General features: G+C 40.2%; 1 protein-coding gene across 3 annotated transcripts in view; it reads left to right on the forward strand.

The window, feature by feature from the left end:
* Nucleotides 1–1,287: 1,287 nt before the first annotated feature.
* Nucleotides 1,288–25,276, forward strand: part of TLR3 (toll like receptor 3) — a 34,195-nt gene continuing 10,206 nt past the window's right edge. The window contains exons 1-4 of one of the 3 annotated variants that reach the window (XM_056114386.1): nucleotides 1,288–1,312; nucleotides 3,514–3,577; nucleotides 4,899–4,983; nucleotides 6,204–6,297. Coding sequence is in view for 1 of the 3 variants with exons in the window: in XM_056114385.1 (XP_055970360.1) it covers nucleotides 6,289–6,297 (9 nt within the window). In the remaining 2 variants the exon portion in view is untranslated. Of the gene's footprint in view, nucleotides 1,313–3,513; nucleotides 3,578–4,898; nucleotides 4,984–6,203; nucleotides 6,298–25,276 lie in introns of those variants that run through there. The other 2 variants (XM_056114387.1, XM_056114385.1) reach the window with 2 other exon arrangements.

The raw sequence follows: 25,276 nt of genomic DNA on the forward strand, positions 1-25,276 counted from the left end.
GATCAAATCTTTTAAATACCCAATAGTTGTCTGATATTTGAATGCTCAATGCCAGCACAAGTTTGAGAGTTCTTAGTCACAAAATCATTATCATATGGTTTAATATAAATCTTCCTTTTAAAATAGTATACTTAATAATTTCAATTCTCTATAAGTGTAGTCAGAAGCTGCATTAATGCAATATTTATATTAAAATTAATTTATTGGAATGATTATAATGCTTTATAGAGCCTTCAGTTATCTACTGTTATAAATATTGATAGTACAATTAAAACATAAAAAGTCATGGAGCCTTAGCAATACGATGGGTGGGGTGCTCGTCTTTTACGTGGCTGACCCAGATCGATCTCTGGTATCCCATGTGGTCCCTCGGGCACTGCCAAGAATTATCCCTGAGTGCAGAGTGAGGAATAAGTCCTATACGCTGCTGGGTATCATCCCCCCCAAAACAAAACAAATAATAATCAACTCCTTTATGAAGTAACTAGACCAATGAGTAGTTTATTAAGCATTAATACTAAGATTAGGCTGAGAGTTCAATAATATGGAAGTAGTAAATTACTAATTATTATCTGCATATCACTTCCAGTATCAACCCTGCTGTTTTCTCAAGTTATTCTTTCAGAGATATTTTGCATATTTAAATTCAGTTACCATTTTTGAAAAGCAGGCTACGGTCTGGGGAGACAGTACAGCCGCAGTAGTGTGCCTGCCTTACGCACAGCCCACCTGGGCTTGATCCCCAGCACCCACACTGAGGCTACTAGGAGTGATCTCTAAGCACAGAGCCTGAACTCTGTTAAGTGTCACCCCTACACCAAAATAAACTAATTTGAAAAGCAGTGTATTTGGGGGCAGGAGGTGCAATCCTGGTTAGATTCCTGACACCACATGATCCCCAAAATTCTCTGGCCATAGCCCAGGGACATCTGTGAACACCGCAAGGAAGATCTTCCACAGCTGTTCAAGGGTCTGCCACCACCCTTAAAAGGACTCTTCATAGAAAGATTGCATTCATCTGGGGGATATAAAGTAACAAAATATGAGATTAATACCCAAGAATAGCTGAGATCAGCACCAGGAGGATTACTCCATAGCTTAGTGGCCAGTCGAGCATTCTAGAGGAAAGGGCAGCTCAGATAGAGAAGGCAGCACCAAATAAAGGGTGTTTGGAGGATCCTCCCAGGAGGGGAGATGCATGTCGAAAGTGGACTATGGACTGAACATGTTTGCCACTCAATGCCTCTTTTGCAGACCACAGCACCCAGGGGGAGAGAGAGAACAGAAGGGAATGCCCTACCACAGAGGCCGGGTGAGATGGGGGGTGGGTGGGAGTGGGAGGGTTATTATCCATGGTGGTGGAAAATGGGCACTGATGGATGGATGGGTATTTGATCATTGTATAATCGAAACCCAAGCACAAAAAATTGTAAATCTACAACTGTACCTCTTTGTGTTTCACTAATAAAAAGAAAAAAAAAGGACTCTTGCAATAACCACCAGCAGGGGTAACTGAGAATCACCATGAAGGGTGTTTGGGACCTCTGATCACCACTTGGAGTTGCCCCCCCACCCCCAAATAAAAAAGTCAGATGGGAGAAATAGTAGATTTACTAGAATCTACTACTATAATAGCTAAATAAGTTACCTAACTCATAAGGTACATAAGGTCATGGTCTTCCCGTTATTCATTGACTTGCTCGAGCAGGCCCAGTAACATCTTCATCATGAGACTTTGTTGTTACTGTGTTTGGCATATCGAATACGTCACGGGGAGCTTGCCAAGCTTTGCCCTGCGGGCGAGATACTCTTGGTAGCTTGCCGGGCTCTCCGAAAGGGGCGGAGGAATCGAACTAGGGTCAGCTACGTTGGCTGCGTGCAAGGCAAACGCCCTACCGCTGTGCTATCACTCCAGACCAAGGTACATAAGGTATGCAAGGTAAAGAAAGTGGCCTGTATGGTATTTAGAAACTAGTGTAAATTGACTATTAGTACCTGGATGTGAAACAGTGCTAAACCCCTGGCAAGCTACCGAGAGACTCATTCGATATGCCAAACACAGTAACAACAAAGTCTCCAATGGAGACGTTACTGGGCCCGCTCGAGCAAAATTTATTAAATTAAATATAATCAATAAAAATCACTCACTAAAATTTATCATATAGACTAATCAAAAGAATAGACAGTATTGAACAATGAAAAAACCTAGCTTTGGAATACAGAACCAATCACCAAATAGTGGAGGAGAGGAGAAAGAAAACTTACTTAGAAGTAATAGAGAGAAGGGGTGGAGAGTTCTGGGCATCTTAATAGTAGTGATATGAATTAATTTTGTACATGGATACTGAAAATTTTAATACTATTCTAACTACATAAATTATAATAAATTTTTAAAAAAAATTTAAGTCATTCATTATGGAAACTTAATATACTCAAGGTATCATAAGATATAAGAACCTCTTAGCTACAATAAAATAATAATTGGAAAGGATAGAGGTCACTAAATTCAACTTCCTAACTTGAGAAATGTGGAAAATGAATGAGAGTGGTTGAAATTAGTGTTACTTCCTTTCTTATTAATGTATATATGAGGAAATGTATTTACTTATCTAATAATACTCAACATACTACTCCTATGTGAAGGTTTTAAAATAATAACAGTCTACTAGAAATTGAGCTCCCATGTGACCCAGCAATATCACTCTGGGAATATACCCTGGGGGCCCACAGCAGAAACACCATCTGCACTCCTGTGCTCACTGCAGCACAATAGCCAGAATCTGGAAACAACCTGAGTGCCCAAGAACAGATAAAGAAACTATGGTATATGTAAACAATGCAATACTATGCGACTGTTAGGAAAATGAACTCATGAAATTTGCTTATAGAATAGATGAACATGAAGGGAATAAGGATAAGTGAAATGAGTTGAAAGGAAAGGAACAAACAGAATGACTGTATTCATTTACGATCTAAAAAGAACATTACGAGACTAATATCCAAGTCCAGGTAAAACATGGGCCATGAAGTTAGAAGCCTGCCACAAGTGTGTGTGTTTGGGGGGGGTGGAGGCAGGGGGTGAGGGCGATGGGCAGATAAGATAGAGAAGGGACCAGTATAACAATAATAGTTGGAAATGATCATTCTGGACAAGAACTGAATGTTGAAAGTAGGTAAAGGGATATACATGATAACCATTCCGTGACTGTATTGCAAAATCATAATTCCCAAAAGGAAGAGACAGTGAAAGAGTGAGCAAGAGAGAGAGAGAGAGAGAGAGAGAGAGGTGCCTACCATAGAGGCAGGTCGGAGTGGTAGAAATAACTCGGGGCTTTAGTCTTAGTAAATGTACACTGTTGAAGGAACGGGTGTTGGAACATTGTATGAAATGTTTATGAAACCCAATCATTAACCACTTTGTCACTGTGTATTTCACAGTGATTCAATTAAAACATAAAATAAGATAAAATAAAATAAAATAATGACTCACTTATCTGCTTACTTCTCTGAAAGTTTTACAGGGCTGCTGGAGAGAACACAGCTCTGCTTCAAATGAAGTGAGTTCTCTTCAAATGAGGTGAGTGGTAGGTCCTGGAGTAGTGAAGTGGGATGGACAGATCCACTCCCAATGTTAGTTTATTTGTATGGACAGCAAGTTGTCATGAAGTGTCTTCTGAGTGCTCATTTGAAGCTGCAAACAAGAGCTTCAGTTTTACTCAGGGAGTCTGTGTAAAGCTAGGTTGGACTTCTCCCTTCACAGTAATTGAGTTCTGAAGGGAAATACTCCAAGAGCTTGTCTTCCCAAAGGGATAAGATGCCAGTGTACAATGCTTATCAAACCTTATTTTTTTTCTACTTACTGATATCTCTGGCATATCGAATACTCTCGGTAGCTTGCCAGACACAGTAACAACAAAGTCTCCAGTGGAGACGTTACTGGGCCCGCTTGAGCAAATCGACGATCAACGGGAGGGCCTTTACCTTTACCTTTACCTTACTGATATCTCATTGGACAAAATTAATTACATGAATGTGCCTGGACTCTATGTAGGAAAAGATCATAATACAAGAGTCTGACTATTGAAGTAGAGTGTTGTTCATTGGAACCAGCATGACAAGATCAAACTGTCACTGTCACTGTCCTCCAGTTGTTCATCGATTTGCTCGAGTGGGCACCAGTAACGTCTCCATTGTGAGACTTGTCGTTACTGTTTTTGGCATATTGAGTACACCATGGACAAGATCAAACAAAGAATGCAAATAATCCTTTGTGATACAGATAATATTTTACTATACCTCTCAGTGGATTGATATAAAGGAAAATAATTCATTCTGAAGAACCATTTGTTTTCAGTATTTTTTGGAGGTGAAAACCAGAAAAGTAGCCAACTTAGGCTGGGGGATTAGCCACTGGGAGAAGGCCCTTCATGCCATGCTGCAAACTCCTTTCTTGCTATCAATTCTGCAGTCAAGTACAAGTAGAGACATGTTTCAACAGGTCCAGGCTGTTGTACTTGGTGGTATAGAGAAGCAACTTGGCAGATTCTAGTATGTCCTTGGACAATCACTCACCGTACTAGGTTTCATTTTCTTTATTTCTGAAACTAGAGATATGCTTGCAATTCTTTTTGACTATTATGTTTTATTATTTATTAATTATAATTCTAATGGCATAATCTCTATTTGGGGGGAAGGGGGCTGCCTTGTGTGCTGGTGATTATGTCTATCATTGTAATGACCCAGCAATATCACTCTGGGAATATACCCTGGGGACCCACAATAGCCAGAATCTGGAAACAACCTGAGTGCCCAAGAACAGATAAAGAAACTATGGTATATGTAAAGAATGCAATACTATGCAACTCTTAGGAAAATGAACTCATGAAATTTGCTTATAGAATGAATGAACATGAGGTGCAGAGGATGTGGCCTCTCACACATACAAGTCATGCCTCGTCACCTGTCACAATCCAAAACCTCCAGGTCTGTTTATTCTTTATTTCATTTTTTGGGTTGTTTTTATTTTTATTTTTTTTTTTTTGGGCAGGGGAGTCAGGGGGAGGGGACACTCATTTCGAGTGCAGGGCTAAATCCTGGTTCTTCACTCAAGGAACATTCCTGAAAGAGCTAAGGGAACCATAGGTGGTACCATGGATCTTAGCTGTGTCTTCAGGATACAAGACAAGTGTCCTGTCCCTGTACTATCTCTCTGGCCCCTGTTAATTGTTTTCTTAACAAGCACATTTCTTTAACCAATTGGAGTCAGTTAAAGCTAATTAAGATCTAGTAAATTTGAATTTATTATTTTTTTATTGAATCACTGTAAGATACATAGTTACAAGGTTGTTCATGATCCACTCTCAGCCGTACAATGTTTCTACACCTGTCACTGCACTAGTGCACATTTCCCACATTTTCTACCAACAATGTCCCCAGTTTTCCTACCTGCCTCCCCCACCTGCGACCTGCCTCTACGCAGTCTATCTCTCTCTGTCTGTCTCTGTCTGTCTGTCTGTCTGTCTGTCTGTCTCTATCTATCTATCTATCTATCTATCTATCTATCTATCTATCTATCTCAGTTTTCTTCAAGGCATTGTGGTTTGTAGTTTGTGTATTTGAATCTGGATATTTCCATTTTTTTCCCAGATAAGCACTGCCTATGGGGAGTGGAGGGGCACGGGCTTACTTTGGCTCTTGGTTTTGTCGTGGCCAGCTCTTCCTCTACGATAGAACTTGGTCACCTTCTTGCTCAAAAGGCTGAATTATTTCATGGGTTGCTAAAACAATAAAGTGAGATAAGAGAAGCGGAACACTTAACTTCCATTAGGGGCTGACTTTTTTTCCTGCTCCTGCGACCACATACTATTGATTCTGAGAGATTGGTTATTGGTGAGAAGAAATCTGTGATTGGTAAAAAGAAAAGGCTTTACTCTTAGGTATTCACTAATCACTAGAACACTAGCTGTATCCACACCACAACTTTCTCTGTTGCTAAATCTGTGAGACTTTCACTTAAATACAAGGAATTACTCAAGAAGAAGCAGAGAGAGAGAGAGAGAGAGAGAGAGAGAGAGACAGAGACAGAGACAGAGAGACTTTTTAAAGACTTTTTAAAGCACCACTCCCTGAGATTGTGCTATTGTGCCTTTGCCCTGTTCAGAATTCACCAATGACAAAAAACTCTTTTTTTTTTTTAACTTTAGTTTCACTTTTGGGATAGCTAATTTACTCCACTTCCCTAAAGGCAGCATCTGGATCTGGATTCAAGAAAAGAAGGAACAGCCGGTCATGGTCAGAGTAAGTGAAGTTGTATATCATAAATGTTAATGTTAAAGGTATGATTTAAACAAAAATAACCTGATGTTTTAATTGATACGGAATCTTTAGTTTTGGGTCAGTCTAGCATGCACTTTGGTTTTTTGCTTTGGTTTCTTTGCTCTTTCCCTGTTATGGGACTTGTAATTCAGTAGAAATCATTCAGGATATAGAGGAAGAAAAAGGAGATGATACATCCTGGGGAGAAGCTCACTGTCATTCAAAGAACAAGTAATAGCAGCAATTTCTAGTTGACAGAAACTTTTTGTGCAGCAGCTACATATTTTTCTTTGTAGACTTGTCACATCATGGCCACTAAGGAATCAGTTTTGAACAGCCACTTACAAACAACACCTCTTAAAGACACAAAGTCCTGTGCTTTTTACAGAGCTCACCTCTCATTCACAGCTGTGTTGGCTGGAAAGAAAAAAGGAGTTTGCCCTTAAAAAATAATAATGTGCCTATTCCTAAGGACAGTAGAAACAGGGGCCAGGACGACTAGTCCACCGTGGTTGGAAGTTTGCCACCGGTGACGAGGCAGGAGGGCAGTTAGGATAGAGAAGGAACTACTATGACAATGATAGCTGGAAATTAGTACTCAAGAACTAAGTGCTGAAAGTAGGTAAAGGGACAAAAATGACAATCTTTCAGTATCTGTATTGCAAATCACAATGCCCACAAAGAAAGGGAGAAAAAGAGAGGAAGAGAAAGAAAGAAGAAGAGCACCTGCCATAGAAGTAGGATAGGGGTCGGGAGGGCAGGAGTAAAATGGGGGACCCTAGTGGTAGAAAATATACCCTGGTGAAGGGATGGTTGTCAGAATATTGCATGACTAAACCCCAATCAAGAACAACTTTATAAATGTGTGTCTCGTGTTGAGTCAATAAAAAATAATTAAAATATTGTGCTTATAAAATCTTTAAGGAGTTCCTGCTAGTTTACAAATGATTCTCTATGGCCCTAATACAGATGAATGGGGAAAGATGACAAGTGAAAAGGAAAGACCCATCAATATGTTTATGTCCATATCAATTTACATATATGTATAATATATATATAATTGTATATAGAGATTTTTTAAAAAATAGCATGGGCAACTGTGAGTTATTCAGACAAAAGTTTCAGAAAGTTGCCTCTTAATGTCTTGATTGCATATGAATGAAGCTGATAAATTAGGGAAAATTGTGAAATGTTCAAGCAAAACCATACAAAACTGTACAGTAGTTAACTCTTAGTAGCTTGTCTCCAGACTCATATGATGTGATATGGTCTCTTTCTTGGACAAAGAAATGTCTTCATATCCACCTTGGAAAGTTTTTCCAAAATTTCCAGCTTGTGAGTGAAGTTACTAAAATTTCTTTTTAGCTTTCTTTGTTTTTGTTATGTCTCTCTTAATATGAGTATTTGTGTACTCTAATTTCATCCTGCAGCTGTAGTTTTATTTCTTTTATGGACGCTCATTCTAGAACATTGCTTTCATACAGGTGGCATAGCTAGAAACTTAGTGAAACTTGGCATATCTCAAAACACTCCTCCCCCTCACTTTTAATTGTTCAGCTTGATGTGAAATTTTAGGTGAAATTTGAAATATCTTTATTATTGCTACTAATTATAAGTTTTCTTGGGTGTTTGTTAAACAAATGAGTGAAATTAAACCAACAGAAACTTTGGTTATAGAACCAGGCGTAATGTTTGGTCAGCGAATGGCAAAAGGTTCAGTTGTATGACAAAGGATACACTTGGACTTGCAGAGATGAACCTCATCTACATTGTCTTATCATTATAATGCAATGAGACTTTCATAAACTCCAAAATAAAGAAAGAACATAAGTTGAACAAATAGTGGGTTGAACAAATAATGACTCAAAGGATTGGAGCACAGGCTTTGTTCCAGTGGGGTTTGATCCTGCACTTCAGTTTGCCCCAAACCTCTTCATTGGGAAACAGTCTTGAACCTATTGCCGGAAGTGGCCTCTAGGTCCCCTGGGTACCGAGTGGAACGATCCTTGCTCCCCCATCCCCTCAAACATTCATTTTACATCAGGATCTTTCCCCTTTGGAAGCAATTGGGCACACATTATCCTTAGGAGGTTTTTGAAATCTTTTTAGTAAGTGGTCATACTTCTGAAACTTTGAGACTCTTCATGTGTACTTTCCTTTTTCATTGATCCTGCCTTGCACTTGTCGAGACTTTTGTTTTTTATCAAATGCTGCGTGACTGCGGATGTGGGATTATTTTCCAGTTCTTTAGAGATATGTTTTAAAATAGCTTAGTCCTTCTCAATAATTCTGAGCTCTAGATTTATTTATTTATTTATTTATTTATTTATTTGCTTTTTGGGTCACACCCAGCGATGCACAGGGGTTCCTCCTGGCTCTGCACTCAGGAGTTACTCCTGGCGGTGCTCAGGGGACCATATGGGATGTTGGCAATCGAATCCGGGTCGGCTGCGTGCAAGGCAAATGCCCTACCCGCTGTGCTATCTCTCCAGTCCCCCTCTAGGTTTATTTTTATTTTTATTTTTTTACAATTCTCAGGGATGGCTCCAGGCTCTGCGCTCAGGAATTACTCCTGGTAATGCTTTGGGGACCATATGGGGTGCTGGGTATGAAACCCGCCTGAGTCATCCATGTGCAAGGCAAATGCCCTCCCCATTGTACAATCGCTCTGGTCCCTAAACTCTAGATTTAAAGATAAATGCTTTTACCTCTAATTCCTTATTAGTATAATTGTAAACATGCTAGCTTTATTTTCCTCAAATTATTATGCTAAATTATTTTGTTCTCTAAAACATACCTATAATTTTTTGCCATGACTTTTAGATCTTATGAAAAAATTATTTTAGTATACTTATTATTAGCTTATCACCATACATTGAGGACGTCTTAGATTAATTTAAATATTGGTAAGCAAACTGGCATAAGCCAACATAGGAGAGAATATCATACTGGGTCCGCATTTTAATAAAATTAAGTTGTGATGATATATAAAGGTAACAGTGGTTTTCTTGAGTTGATTAACTTCCCACAAAAAGTTATTCATCCAACACATATAACTCAACACCAGCTATGTCTTACTCATTCTTCTAGGCACAGGAAACACTGCACAGGATAAAAATAACCGTGAGCTCTATCCTGATAGCAATTGATTCCAGTGAGAAGTAAAAGAGTAAACAAACCTTATTTCAGATAGTTCCCAGTAAACATAACATGGAAAAAGTATGGTTCTGAAAGAGAAGCCAATGTGAGGTTTCTCACATTTGACTGTAATACCTACTACAAAGGAGGGTATGGTGCCACCAGTAGGTCAACCTATAATTGTGGAGTGAGAGCATCAGCAGTCTTATGGTGCCTTCAGGCTTCCTGATACCCCAAATTTGCCACTGTGCCTCTGGTCATACCCCAACAACTCAGGACCAAGTTTCCTGAGAAATTCAGTGGCCAAAAGTTAGGTATGTGGGACTCACACTCACAAACCACATTCTGGCTCAACTCTACAAGCTCATTTATTGGTCTTGCTTAGAGATCCATACATAAATCTCAAAAAAGATCAAAAGCCACAGTTAATCTTGGAACCAACAAGTCTGAACAGACCAGAGTAAATCAAAGGGGGGCAGGTTAGCCTGGTACCTTCCCAAGCAGAGCCCCCAGCAGCTTCTTGTTCACACAATCCAAAATTGCCACCATGTCTTCCACCAGAATCCACTGTCTCAGGACAGACCTCACCAAGACATTAACTGGTTGAAAATTTGGATACGCGGGTTTTACAGCTGAAATCTCCAAGCTTTCTCGGAATTGGGATGGACTACCTTCCCAATTTCCAAAGCTACTTCAGCCTTATGTTGCCGATAAAAGTACTGAATGCCCTGAACAAACATGAGACCTCTCAGTACCTGTATTGCAAAGCATAATGCACAAAAGGAAAAGAGGAGAGAGAGAGAGGGTGCCTACCATAGTGGGAGGCTGGGGGTGAAGGGGAGATGTTGGGGGTGAGAGAAACGGATTGCATTAGTGGTGGGAAATGTACACTAGTGGAAGGATGAGTGTTGGATCATTTTATGATTGTATCCCAATCATAAACAGCTTTATAATGGTCTAACTTATGACTATTCAATAAAAAAATTTTAAAAATGTTATGTGGGGGTTTTCAACCCCTGAGCTGCGCGGGACGGGCACGGAGGCCCAGCTCTGGGCAACAAAGCTGAACGGCTCCAATTTCAAACAGGTACAGCCCGCCTCCAAGGGCCTGGGACCCTTTCTGGGCATGTGCAACCTCGATCCAGCCCCTAGACAGCCGGTTTTCAACCCCTGAGCTGCGCGGGACGGGCACGGAGGCCCAGCTCTGGGCAACAAAGCTGAACGGCTCCAATTCCAAACAGGAGACTTTCCCAACTCCTCGCCCAGTGCCAGGGACTCTTTCCGGAGCCGCGGCCGCTAACGCGGCCGCGAAATATTTTCCCACTACATATGCCATAGGAACCATAAGCTACCTTCTTAGATGGAAACTTCTCTATTTTAGCTCAGCCACTAAAAACACAGTAGCCAATAACTCATAAGCCTATCTTAACTCACACTGCATATCAAGCAGAATAGTAACACTGAACGTGAAGGACTAAACCACACCTCTCACCATGGTAAAGCAATGCAAAAGCCCACCAAACTTTCATATTGAAGAGTCTAGCCCAGATGACACCAACAGTACTGTAGTGTTAGACAACCTCTCTGACAAGGAATTCAGGAGGGAGCTACTTAGGATGCTTAGGGAATTAAAAGAAACAATGGAAAGCAATGCCAATAGAAGACAAGAGGATCTGAAGGCAGAAATGAGGAAAATGCAATCAGAAATGTCAGACCTGAAAAATCTCGTAGGCGAATTGAAAAGCTCAGTGGAAGGCCTCAGCAGCAGAGTAACAGCTGCTGAGAACAGAATCAGTGAACTCGAAGATGAAGTTCAGAGACTCTCCAGAAAAGAGCAGAAAATGGAAAAGAGACTCACAATTCGCGAACAGATGGCAAGAGAAGATCGGGATGAAGCCAAGAGGGGTAACATAAGAATTATTGGAGTCCCAGAGGTACAGGAAGAAAACCTTGATGAAGAAGAAACTGTCAAAGACATCATTGCTACAACGTTTCCAGAGCTGAAGAAAACTTGTGGCCACATTCAGGAGGCCCGAAGGGTACCAGCTAGAAGAAATCCGAATAAAAATACCCCAAGACACATTCTGATCAAAATGACCAAAACCTTAGACAGAGACAAAATTCTGAAAGCAGCAAGATCGAAGAAAGAAATCTCTTACAAAGGAGCATCCTTAAAATTCACAGCTGATTTTTCTGATGAAACCCTCATGGCCCGAAAACAGTGGTGGGACATAGTGAAAAAACTCAATGAAATAAATGCCTCTCCAAAAATACTTTACCCAGCGAGACTCTCATTCATAATAGAAGGAACAACACACAGTTTCACAGACAAACAACAGCTCAGGAACTTCATAGACTCAAAACCATGGTTACAAGAACAACTAAATGGGCTACTTTAAGGCAAGAAAGGCCCCTCAAATACACCAAATTTTAACAGAACAATGGGACAAAATCCCATAACAATAATCTCTCTCAATGTCAATGGGCTAAACGCACCAATTAAAAGACATAGAGTGGCAGGATGGATTAGAAAATTGAACCCAACATTCTGCTGCCTGCAAGAAACGCATCTCAATAGTCAAAGCAAACACAGACTCAGAGTCAAAGGCTGGAAAACAATCCTACAGGCAAACAGCTCCCAGAAAAAAGCTGGGGTAGCCATCCTTATATCAGACCACATCGATTTCAGAGTGAGGAAGGTCATAAGAGACAGTGAAGGCCATTTCTTAGTGATCAGAGGATCTGCACAACAGGAAGAACTTACAATAATAAATGTATATGCACCTAATGAGAGACCAGCAAAGTACTTAAAACAATTACTCATAGATTTGGAAAAAGACATCAATAGCAACACAATACTAGTGGGAGACTTCAACACTGCTTTGTCACCTCTTGATAGATCAACCAGATTCAAGCTTAGCAAGGACATACTTCATTTGAAGGAAACAATGGAAGAAAGGGACTTAGTAGATATATATAGGACACTTCATCCACAAAAAGCTGAATACACATTCTTCTCAAGCGTACATGGAACATTCTCCAAGATAGACCACATGCTGAGCCACAAAACATGCCTCCATAAAATTAAGAAGATAGAGATTGTATCAACAATCTTCTCAGACCATAATGCGCTGAAATTAGAAGTAAATCACACACAAAAACAGAAAACTAAATCAAACACCTGGAAATTAAACAGTGCACTATTGAACAACGAGTGGATTAGACAGGAAATCAAAGAGGAAATCAAAAGATTCCTAGAAACGAATGAAAATGAGAACACGAGTTACCAAAACTTATGGGACACAACAAAGGCTGTGTTAAGAGGAAAGTTTATAGCTCTACAAGCATTCCTCAGGAAGGAGCAGCGATCACACATAAGTAACCTAACCTCACAGCTTAAGAGCTTGGAGAAGGACCAAAAAAAGGAGCACAACCCGAACAGGAGAAAGGAAATAATAAAACTCAGAGCAGAGATTAATGAGATGGAAACCCAAAAAACAATCCGAAAGATCAATGAAACCAAAAGCTGGTTCTTTGAGAAAATTAACAAGATCGATAAGCCGCTAGCAAAACTCACAAAGAAAGGGAGAGAGAAAACCCTAATAAACCGAATCAGAAATGAAAAGGGGGTCATTACAACAGAAACCACAGAAATTCAGAGGATCCTCAGGGAGTACTTTGAGAAGCTTTATGCCACGGAACATCAAAACCTCGAGGAAATGGATAAATTCCTAGACTCCTACAGACTCCCAAGGCTGAACCAAGAAGACCTGGAATACCTGAACAGACCTATCACCATCAAGGAAATTGAACTGGTAATAAAAAGTCTCCCCAAGCACAAAAGTCCTGGCCCGGATGGATTCACTAGTGAATTCTTCCAAATCTTTAAAGAGGACTTACTCCCAATGCTCTTTAAGCTTTTCCACGAAATTGAAATATCAAAAACACTTCCGAACAGTTTCTATGAAGGAAATATCACACTGATACCAAAAGCAGACAGAGATACCACAAAGAAAGAGAATTACAGGCCAATATCCCTGATGAACACAGATGCAAAGATCCTCAACAAACTACTAGCAAATAGAATCCAACTACTCATCAAAAAGATCATACACCATGACCAAGTAGGATTCATCCCAGGGATGCAAGGATGGTTTAACATTCGGAAATCAATCAACATAATCCATCATATCAACAAAAGAAAAGATAAAAAGCATATGATTATATCAATAGATGCAGAGAAAGCATTTGACAAGATCCAGCACCCCTTTATGATGAAAACCCTAGCCAAAATGGGTATAGAGGGGACCTTCCTCAACATAATTAGAGCCATCTACCACAAGCCTACAGCAAGCATCATCCTCAATGGGGAAAAACTGAGAGCCTTCCCTCTAAGATCAGGGACGAGACAGGGATGCCCACTCTCTCCACTTCTGTTCAATATAGTACTGGAAGTACTTGCAATAGCGATTAGGCAAGAAAAAGATATTAAGGGCATTCAGGTAGGAAAGGAAGAAATCAAGCTCTCACTATTCGCAGATGATATAATACTCTACTTAGAGAACCCAATAACCTCCACCAAAAAACTCCTAGAAACAATAGACTCATATAGTAAAGTTGCAGGTTATAAAATCAATACCCAAAAGTCCATGGCTTTCCTATACACAAACAGTGAGAGAGAAGAAAGCAACATGAAAAAAACAATCCCGTTCACAATTGTGCCCCAGAAAATCAAATACCTAGGAATCAGCTTAACTAAGGAAGTAAACGACCTGTACAAAGAAAACTACAAAACGCTACTTCAGGAAATAAAAGAGGACATGAGGAAATGGAAAGATATCCCCTGCTCATGGGTCGGGAGACTTAACATTGTCAAAATGGCAATACTACCAAAAGCATTGTATAAATTCAATGCAATCCCTATAAGGATACCCATGACATTCTTCAAAGAAATGGAGCAAACACTCTTGAAATTTATATGGAACAATAAGCCCCCACGAATAGCTAAAGCAATTCTTGGGAAAAAGAAAATGGGAGGAATCAACCTCCCGAACTTCAAACTGTACTACAAAGCAGTAATAATTAAAACAGCATGGTACTGGAACAAAGGCAGAACTGCAGACCAATGGAACAGGGTTGAATACGCTGACATCTCTCCTCAATCATATGCTCATCTAATCTTTGATAAAGGTGCAAGTAATGTGAAGTGGAGTAAGGAAAGCCTCTTTAATAAATTGTGTTGGCATCACTGGACGGCTACATGCAAAAAAATAGGCTCAGAACTCTGCCTAACACCATGTACAAAAGTAAGATCAAAATGGATTAAAGACCTCAACATCAGACCAGAAACCATAAGGTACATTGAAGATAAAGTTGGCAAAACCCTCCATGACATTGAAGCTAATGGTATCTTCAAAGATGCCACGCCACTGGCCGAGCAAGTGAAAACAGAGATAGATAAATGGGACTATCTTAAACTAAGAAGCTTCTGCACCTCCAAAGAAACAGTGACCAAAATACAAAGACAGTCTACAGAATGGGAAAGGATATTCACCGAATACACATCTGACAAGGGGTTGATATCCAGGATATACAAAATACTGGTTAAACTCCACAAGAAGAAAACATCCAACCCCATCCAAAAATGGGGCAATGAAATGAACAGAAACTTTCTCAAAGAAGAAATCCGAATGGCAAAAAAGCACATGAGAAAATGCTCTACATCATTAATCATCAGGGAGATGCAGATCAAAACCACAATGAGATACCATCTCACACCTCAGAGACTGGCCCACATTCAAAAGAACAAAAGCAACCGATGCTGGCGTGGATGTGGCGAGAAAGGGACACTCCTTCACTGTTGGTGGGAATGTCGACTGGTTCAGCCCTTCTGGAAAACAGTATGGACGATTCTCAAAAAATTAGAAATTGAGCTCCCATTTGACCCAGCAATACCACTCCTGGGAATATATCCCAGAGAGGCAAAAATGTATAGTCGAAGTGACATCTGCACTTGTTTGTTCATTGCAGCACTCTTTACAATAGCCAGAAACTGGAAGAAACCTGAATGCCCAAGAACAGATGACTGGTTAAAGAAACTTTGGTACATCTACACAATGGAGTACTATGTAGCTCTTAGAAAAGATGAAGTCATGAACTTTACATACAAGTGGTACAATATGGAAAGTATCATGCTAAGCGAAATGAGTCAGAAAGAGAGGGATAGACATAGAAAGATTGCATTCATCTGGGGGATATAAAGTAACAAAGTATGAGATTAATACCCAAGAATAGCTGAGATCAGCACCAGCAGGATTACTCCATAACTTAGAGGCCAGCCGGGTATCCTAGAGGAAAGGGCAGTTCAGATAGAGAAGGGAGCACCAAATAAAGGATGTTTGGAGGATCCTCCCAGGAGGGGAGATGCATGTCGAAAGTAGACTATGGACTGAACATGTTTGCCACTCAATGCCTCTTCTGCAGACCACAACACCCAAAAGGAGAGAGAGAACACAGGGGATTGCCCTGCCACAGAGACAGGGGGTATGGGGGGATGGGGGTGGGAGGGATATTATCCATGGTGGTGGAAGATGGGCACTGGTGGAGGGATGGGTATCTGATCATTGTATGATTGAAACTAAAGCACAAAAAATTGTAAATCTACAACTTTAAAAAAAATAAAATAAAATAAAGGAAAAAAAATAAAATAAATACTATCAAATAAAGATCTTTTTTAAAAAATAAAAAAAAATGTTATGTGGAGTTCATGCCATATTTGGTCAGCTTAATAAGTGCCTGAATAAAAAGCAGTACCCCTTCATATTTCTTTTAAAAAAGACCTACTGTAAAACTACTTAATCAATAGGATGTGCATTAGCATAAGAACTGACTGATTACAGAAAAAAAAAGAAAGTGCCCAGATACAAGCCAATACTTAAACACTTTTTTTTAAGAAAGACACAGAATTGATAAAAGTTTATTCAAAAAAATGGCTGAGACCAGGGACTTGGCTTGGTGATAAAGTACATACTTTGTGTACTGACCGTTGGTTCAATCCCTACTACCTCTCCACATACCTCCCTACACAAACATATACACTAAATACTGCTTTATACACAATACTTTAAGATTTATCTCCCTTATTTTTTTAGATTGATACAATATTTTATATATGCTGAGACCACTCTCCACACATATGAAAGTACTGGCAGAGAAACAAAGGCATGCACGTCCCGGGACTGAGATCTCCAAGCCTACTCGGGTCGGGGCTGAGCATCCTCCACCCAGATCCTCCAAATTCCAGTAGGCGGGGGTCACACCCACCAACTGGCCCCCTGGCACAGTGTAATCCCATCAACGACCAAGACTCAGAGACTATAAAACCCAGCTCCCGCATTTGCGACTGCGCGACATCTTATTATCTCATTCCTAGTTTGAACAAACTGGCAGGCTACCAAATGTAACCTGCCCACACGGCAGAGTCTGGCAAACTCCCTGTGGCGTACCCAATATGCCAAATACCAGTAACAATGATGGGTCTCATTCTCCTAACTCTGAAAGAGCCTTGAATATGGCACTTTTTAAAAAAATCTCAGGGCTAGGACGAAGGAGACGTTACTGGGGCCTGCTCGAGGCAATCGATGAATAACAGGATGGTCGTGATCATGAAAATATTTTATGTATATTTTACCCTATAAGAAAACAGGTAGAGGAGCTGGAGTGATAGTACAGCAGGACGACTGTTGCTTTGCATGCAGTCAACCCAGGTTCAATCCCTAGCATTCTAGCTGGTCCCTTGAGCATCACCAGGAGAAATTTCTGAGTGCAGTAACGCCAGAAATAAACCATGATTCTCACTGGTTTGGCCCCAAAATTATTCTTTTTAAAAAAAATGTTATTAGTGAAACACCATTAGGTACAGTTGTAGTTGTAGACTTACAAATTTTTTTGCTTGGGTTTCAGTTATACAATGAATGTGTACCCATCCCTCCACCAGTGCCCATTCTCCACCAACAATGATCCCAGTATCCCTCCCACCCCCAACCCCCCCATCCCGCCACACCTGTGTGGTAGGGAATTCCTTTTGTTCTCTCTCTCTTTTTGGGTGCTGTGGTTTGCAAAAGATGCATTGAATGGCAATCATGTTCAGTCTATAGTCTACTTTCAGCATGCATCTCTCATCCTGGGAAGATCCTCCCAACACCCTTTGATACTTTCCATGTAGTACCACTTGCATGTAAATTTCATGACTTCATCTTTTCTAACAGCTACATAGTACTCCATTGTGTAGGTATACCAAAGTTTCTTTAACCGGTCATCTGATCTCAGCACTCAGGTGTTTTCCAGATTTTGGCTATTGTGAACAGTGCAGCAATGAACATGGAAGTGCAGATGTTATTTTGACTGTACTTTTTTGCCTCTCCGGGACATATTCCCAGGAGTGGTATTTCTGGGTCAAATGGGAACTCAATTTCTAATTTTTTGAGAATTGTCCATACTGTTTTCCAAAAGGGCTGAATAGTCAGCATTCCCACTAGTAATTAAGGAGAGTCCCATTCTTGCCACATCCACATGAACACCGGTTGCTTTTGTTTTTTTGTATGTGGGCCAGTCTCTGTAGTCTGAGATGATATCTCATTGTTGTTTTGATCTGCATCTCCCTGATGGTTAGTGATATAGACCATTTTCTCAAGTGCCTTTTATCCATTTGGGTTTCTTCTCTGGGAAAGTTTCTGTTCATTTCATCACCCTATTTTCCCATTTTTTTGATGGGGTTAGATGTTTTCTTCTTGTGGAGTTCAAGCAGTGCTTTGTATGTCCTTGATTATCAACCCTTTATCAGATGAGTATTGGGTAAATATCCTTTCCCATTCTGTAGATTGTTTTTGTATTTGGGTTATTGTATCTTTTGAGGTGCAGACGCTTCTTAATTTAAGATAGTCCCTTTTGTTTATCTCTGTTTCCATTTGGTTGGTCAGTGGAGTGTCGTCTTTGAAGATACCATTACCCTCAATATCATGGAAGGTTTTGCCGACCTTGTCTTCAATGTATCTTATGGATTTTGGCCTGATGTTGAGATCTTTAATCCATTTTGATCTGACTTTTGTGCATGGTGTTAGGTCGAGGTCTAAGCCCTTTTTTTTTTTTTGCATGTGGTTGTCCAGTTATGCCAGCACCATTTGTTGAAGAGGCTTTCCTTGTTCCACTTCACATTTCTTGCTCCCTTATCAAAGATTAGATCTTCATACATTTGGAGTTATGTGTACGAATATTCCACCTGGTCCCATTGGTCTGCAGCCCTGCCTGTGGTCTAGTACCATGCAGTTTTAATTATAGCTGCTTTGTAGTAGAGTTTGAGTTTCGGGACAGTAATACCTCCCCAAGAATTGCTTTAGCTATTTATGGGAGTTTGTTGTTCCATATGAATTTCGGGAGTTCTTGATCTATTTCTTTGAAGAATTTCATGGTATCCTTATAGGGATTGGATTGAATCTGTATAATGCTTTGGGGATTATTGCCATTTTGATGATGTTAATTTTTCCTATCCATGAGCAGGGGATATGTTTCCATTTCCTCATGTCTTCTTTTATTTCATGGAGTAGCATTTTATAGTTTTCATTGTAGAGGTCCTTTACCTCTTTAGTTAGGCTGATTCTGAGGTACTTGGTTTTCTGGGGCACAATTGTGAACGGGATTATTTTATTCGTGTGATTTTCCTCTCCCTGATTATTTGTGTATAGGAAGGCCATGGATTTGGGGGCATTGATTTTATAGCCTGCGACTTTACTGTACAAGTCTATTGTTTCTAGAAGTTTCTTGGTAGAGGATTTAGGATTCTCGAGATATAGTATCATATCATCTGCGAAAAGTGAGAGCTTGATTTCTTCCTTTCCTATCTGGATGCCTTTAATGTCTTTTTCTTGCTTAATCACTATTTCAAGTACTTCCAGCACTATATAAAATAGAAGTGGTGATAGTGGGCATCCTTGTCTTGTCCCTGATCTTAGAGGAAAGGCCCTTATTTTTTCCCCATTGAGGATAATGGTTGTCATGGGTTTGTCGTAGGTGGCTTTGACTATCTTGAGGAAAGTTCCTTCAAAACCCATTTTGGTGAGAGTTTTCATCATAAACTGGTGCTGGATCTTGTCAAAAGTTTTCTCTGTGTCTATTGATATAGTCATATGGTCTTTATCTTTACTTTATTGATTTTCAAATGTTAAACCATCCTTGCATCCCCGGGATGAATCCTACTTTGTTGTGGTGTATGGTCTTTTTTGTTGGATTCTATTTGCTAATATTTTGTTGAGGATCTTCGAATTCGTGTTCATCAGGGATATTGGTCTATAGTTTTCTTTGTTGGTGGAGTTTTTGCTTTTGGTATTAAGGAGATATGTGCCTCATAGAAGCTGTTTGGGAGAGTTTTTGTTTTTTTAACTTCCTGGAAAAGCTTGAGGATAACTGGCAGCAGGTCTTCTTTAAATGTTTGGAAGAATTCACTAGTGAATCCATCTGGGACTTGGCTTTTGTTTTTGGGAAGACTTTTGATACAGTTTTAATTTCCTTGATATGAATGGGTCTATTCAGGTATCCCAAGTCTTCTTGGTTCAATCTTGGGAGATTATAGGAATCCAGGAATTTATCCATTTCTTCTAGGTTCTTTTCTTTCATGGCATACAGACTCTCAAAGTAGTCTCTGGTGATCTTTTGAATTTCATTGGTTTCTATTGTGATGTCCCCCTTTTCATTTCTGATTTGGTTTATTCAGGTTCTCTCTCTTTCTTTGTGAGTCTTGCTAGTGGTTTATCAATGTTGTTTATTTTCTCAAAGAACCAGCTCTTGGTTTCATTGACCTTTCAGATTGTTTTTTGGGTTCCCATGTTGTTAATTTCTGCTCTAAGTTTTATTATTTCTTTCCTTCGGCCACGTTTTGGTTCCTTTTGTTGGTTTTTTTCTAAGATCTTGAGCTGTGATGTCAGGTTATCTATGTAGGCCCTTTCTTCCTTCCTTAGAATGCTTGCAAAGCTACAATTTTTCCTCTTAACACGGCTATAGCTGCCTCTCACAGGTTCTGGTAGCTCTTGTCTTCATTCTCATTTGTTTCCAGGTATCTTTTGATTACGTCCTTGACTTCCTTCCTGACCCACTTGTTGTTCAACATTGAGTTGTTTAATTTCCAGGTGTTTGATTTGTTTCTCGGTTTTTTTGTGTGAGGGCTGGAGCATTAGTACAGTGGTAGGGCGTTTGCCTTGCACACAGCCGGCCCAGCTGAGCCGGGTTGGATTCCTCCACCCCTCTCGGAAAGCCCGGCAAGCTACCGAGAGTATCTCACCTGCACGGCAAGCCTGGCAAGATACCCGTGATGTATTCGATATGCTAAACACAGATATGCCAAACACAGTAACAGAAGTCTCACAATGGAGACGTTCCTGGGCCTGTTTGAGCAAATTGATGAATAACAGGAGGACAGTGCGGTGCAGTGCAGTGCTTCTATCTTCAGCGCATCGTGGTCTGAAAGATTGTTGATACTACTTCTATCTTTCTGATTTTATTGAGTTATGTTTTGTGGACTAGCACGTGGTCTATTTTGGAAAATGTTCTGTGTGCATTGGAAAAGAATGTGTATTCTTTCTTTTGGGGATGTAAAGCCCTGTATAGGTCTATTAGCCCTGTCTCTTCTATTTATTCCTTGCTGAGTTTTGTTCTTGTTTATCTATCCAGAAGTGATGAGGCAATGCTGAAGTCTTTGAGCACTATTGTGTTGCTAGCAATGTCCTCCTTAAAATCTGTTAGCAGTTGTTTTAAGTATTTAGCTGGTCCCTCATTCGGTGTGTATACATTTAAGAGTGTCATTTCTTCCTGTTGTACGTATCCCTTGATAAATAGAAAATGGCCTTCACTTTCCCTTCTGATATTTTTTCAACCTGAAGACTGTGTTTTCTGATACTAGTATGGCCACCCCAGCCTTTTTGAGGGAGCTGTTTCCTTGCGGGATTGTTTTCCGTTCTTTAACTTTGAGTCTGTTTTGCTCTGACTTTTTAAATGAGATTCTTCTTCTTCTTCTTCTTCTTCTTCTTCTTCTTCTTCTTCTTCTTCTTCTTCTATTATTATTATTATTATTATTATTATTATTATTTGCTTTTTGGGTTACACCTGGCGATGCACAGGGGTTACTCCTGACTCTGCACTCAGGAATTACCCCTGGCGGTGCTCAGGGGACCATTTGGGATGCTGGGAATCAAACCTAGGTTGGCCGCGTGCAAGGCAAATCCCCTACCTGTTGTGCTATCATTCCAGCCCCCAAGATGAGTTTCTTGTAGACAGCAGAATGTTGGTTTCAGTTTCTGGATCCATTTTGCCGCTCTATTAGACCATTGACATTGAGGGAGATTATTATCATGGGATTTTGTGCCATCTTTCTGTAGGGATTGGTTGTGCTTATAAGTGTTTTCCTTCTTATCTTACAGGAGCCCCTTTAATCCTTCTTTTAGGTTTGGTTTTGATTCTATGACGTTCCTGAGCTGTTGTTTATCTATAAAATGGTGTATCACTGCATCGAGTTTAAATGAATAAAGTATTAGCTGGATAAAGTATTCTTGGTGAGGCATTCATTTCATTGAGTTTTTTCACTATATTCCACCATTGTCTTTGGGCTTGGAGGGTTTCGTCTGATAGGTCTGCTGTAAATCTAAAGCTGCTCCTTCGTATGTGATTTCCTTCTTTGACCTTGCTGCTTGCTGTACTGTGTCTCTATCCACGGTATCCATCATTCTGACTACGATATGCCTTGGAGTGTACCATATGCCTTGGAGTGTTATTAGGATCTCTTTTAGCTGGCACCCATCTGGTTCCTTGGATCTGGATGTCTGCATTCTTTAACCCTGGGAACTTTTCAGCAATGATTTCTTTCACGGTGGCTTTTTCATTGGGGTTGCCTCCTTGTCCTTCTGGTACTCTGATGATTCTAATGTTGTTCCTGTTGGCATCATCCCCTAGATCTCTGATTTGCCTTAGAGCTATTTTGAGGTCTTTTCCCATCGTTTGTTGTTCCCTATGCGATTTCTGTTGCTCATCTTCAAGCTCATTGATCCTGTCTTCGGCTGTAGTCGTTCTACTGCTGAGGGCATCCAGTGAGTTTTTAATTTCATCTACAGAATCCTTCATTTGTGACATTTCTTTTTGTAGCTTTCTTATTTCTGCTCTCATTTCTTCCTGTATTTTCTCCGCTATTCGTTCCACTGTTTCTTTCATTTCTTCCTTTAATTTTCTGGATGTCTCCTCCATTGATTCTTTGAATTCTTTGAACATCCTCAGCATTTCAACACAGAATTCTTCATTGGAGAGCTCATATTTGTTGGTAGCCTCTGTTGAGGATTCGGGACTCTTTGTCCTCTCCTCGTAGTGGAGACTTGCACTGTTTCTTCATGCTGTTCTGGTCGTATAGAAGAAAAACCTTGAAGTTCACGAGCACTATTCCCTCTTTCTGTGGGAAAGGATTCTCAATAAGGTCGGTTGATGGTGGTCACCCTTCTCCCCTTCTAGAATATGTCCTTCCTCTCAGACATTATTCTGTATTTTAATGGGTGATAGGCAATAGGAGAAACGTTGGAGGAGGTGCTCTCTTATATTGGGCTTTAACAGCTTCTGGAGTACAGTTTTTTTGTTGAAATGGGAGTATTCTGGTGGATTATTATTCTATTATGTTTGAGGCAGCCAGGACATTTCCCACAGAATTAGGTGATGAAGGCTGAGGAGTGAGGAGAGTGCTAAGAGTGGGAAGTATAACTGGCCACACATAAGGCCACGCCCACTTTGAGGAGGCCACGCCCCCAGCCAGTCTGGATGCTGGTCCTCAAACCTGTTGGGGGCGGGGGCAGGGACTAGTTGGGCTGGCTCTCATTGTAGAAGCGGAGGCAGGTGTGCCGGACCAGGATCCTGGCGGCAGCTCTATCTCCTTTATTTTATTCCCTGCTTTAAACCTTCATCCAATAAGCATTGGTTCCTTTCATGGGAAAATGCTACTTAGATACTAAAATATCACACTGCGTATGTGCTTTATTTCTAAGCCAGATCATGTGACAGAGTTAAAAATTATATGCCTGAGTACAAGTGAATGCGTATCATATCTATATTTATTTCTATACACATTCCTATGTAGAAGTATGACTTCTATTGGTATTTTCAATTCCAATCCAAGAGTATTTATTCAAACTTCTGCCTTTAAATTTTTTATCATTATTTATTTGGCTATTGTTTGTTTACATAGTTTTAGACTATTGGTGGCATAGCATCTAGAATAATATATAATATATATATGCACATATATATATTACCTTTCTTCATTCTCATAAAATCCTGGAGGGTATGAAAGAGATATTATAATTACTTCTACTTGAAAGGTGAGAAAGTTTAGACATGAATGAACATTCTAGAGACAACGAAGTAGAAAAGTCAGAATTAAAACAGAGACCGCAATTCCAGGCTTTGTTCCATTAATCTCAATGTATCTCTAAATCCTGCCAATCTGCTGTGAATATTTTATGTATCACATCACAATAAATGATATTGGTTGACTTAGATTTTCTGAATTAGTCAAAACCAAGTACATCATAATTCTAAGATAAAATAATAATGCTTTATATATTGACAATATGAAGTAATTTTGCAAGTTAGAATTTCAGGAGAAATAAAGGTATAAGAAGTGTATTAAAAATACAGCAGTGTTGGGGGCTGGAGCAATAGCACAGAGGGTAGGGCATTTGCCTTGCATGTGGCCGACCTAGGTTTGACTCCCAGCATCCCATATGGTCCCCTGAGCACTGCCAGGAGTAATTCCTGAGTGCATGAACCAGAAGTAACTCCTGTGCATTGCTTGGTGTGACCCAAAAAGCAAAAAAACAAAAACAAAAACAAACAAACAAAAAAAAACGAGCAGTGTTGCTGGTGGGAATGCTGACTGGTTCACTCCTTTTGGAAGACAGTATGGACAATTCTCAAAAAATTAGAATTTGAGCTCCCATTTGACCCAGCAATACCACTCCTGGGAATATATCCCAGAGAGGCAAAAAAATATATAGTAGAAGTGACATCTGCACCTGTTTGTTCATTGCAGCACTCTTTACAATAGCCAGAATCTGAAAAAAGTCTGAGTGCCTGAGAACAGATGACTGGTTAAAGAAACTTTGGTACATAGACACAATGGAGTACTATGTAGCTGTTAGGAAAGATGAAGTCATGAAATTTACATACAAGTGGTACTACATGGAAAGTATCATGCTAAGTGAAATGAGTCAGAAAGAGAGGGACAGACATAGAAAGATTGCATTCATCTGGGAAGCATAAAGGTAAAGGTAAAGGCCCTCCCGTTGATCGTCGATTTGCTCGAGCGGGCCCAGTAACGTCTCCATTGGAGACTTTGGTGTTACTGTGTCTGGCATATCGAATACTCTCGGTAGCTTGCCGGGCTCTCCGAGAGGGGCGGAGGAATTGAACTCGGGTTGGCCATGTTGGCCGCTTGTAAGGCGAACGCCCTACCCGCTGTGCTATCTGGGAAGCATAAAGTAACAAAATAGGAGACTAACACCCAAGAATATCTGAGATAAGTACCAGGGGGTTCATTCCATGGCTTGGAGGCCAGATGCACATGCTGGGGGAAAAGGCAGCTCAGATGGAGAAGGGAGCACCAAATAAAGGGTGTTGGGAGGATCCTCCCAGGATGAGAGATACATGCTGAAAGTAGACTATAGACCAAACATGATTGCCTCTCAATGCCTCTTTTGCAAACCACAACACCCAAAAGGAGAGAGAGAACAAAAGGGAATATTCT

The sequence above is a fragment of the Sorex fumeus genome, unplaced genomic scaffold (assembly GCF_029834395.1).
Source record: "Sorex fumeus unplaced genomic scaffold, SorFum_2.1 ptg000024l, whole genome shotgun sequence".
Taxonomy (NCBI): Eukaryota; Metazoa; Chordata; class Mammalia; order Eulipotyphla; family Soricidae; genus Sorex; species Sorex fumeus.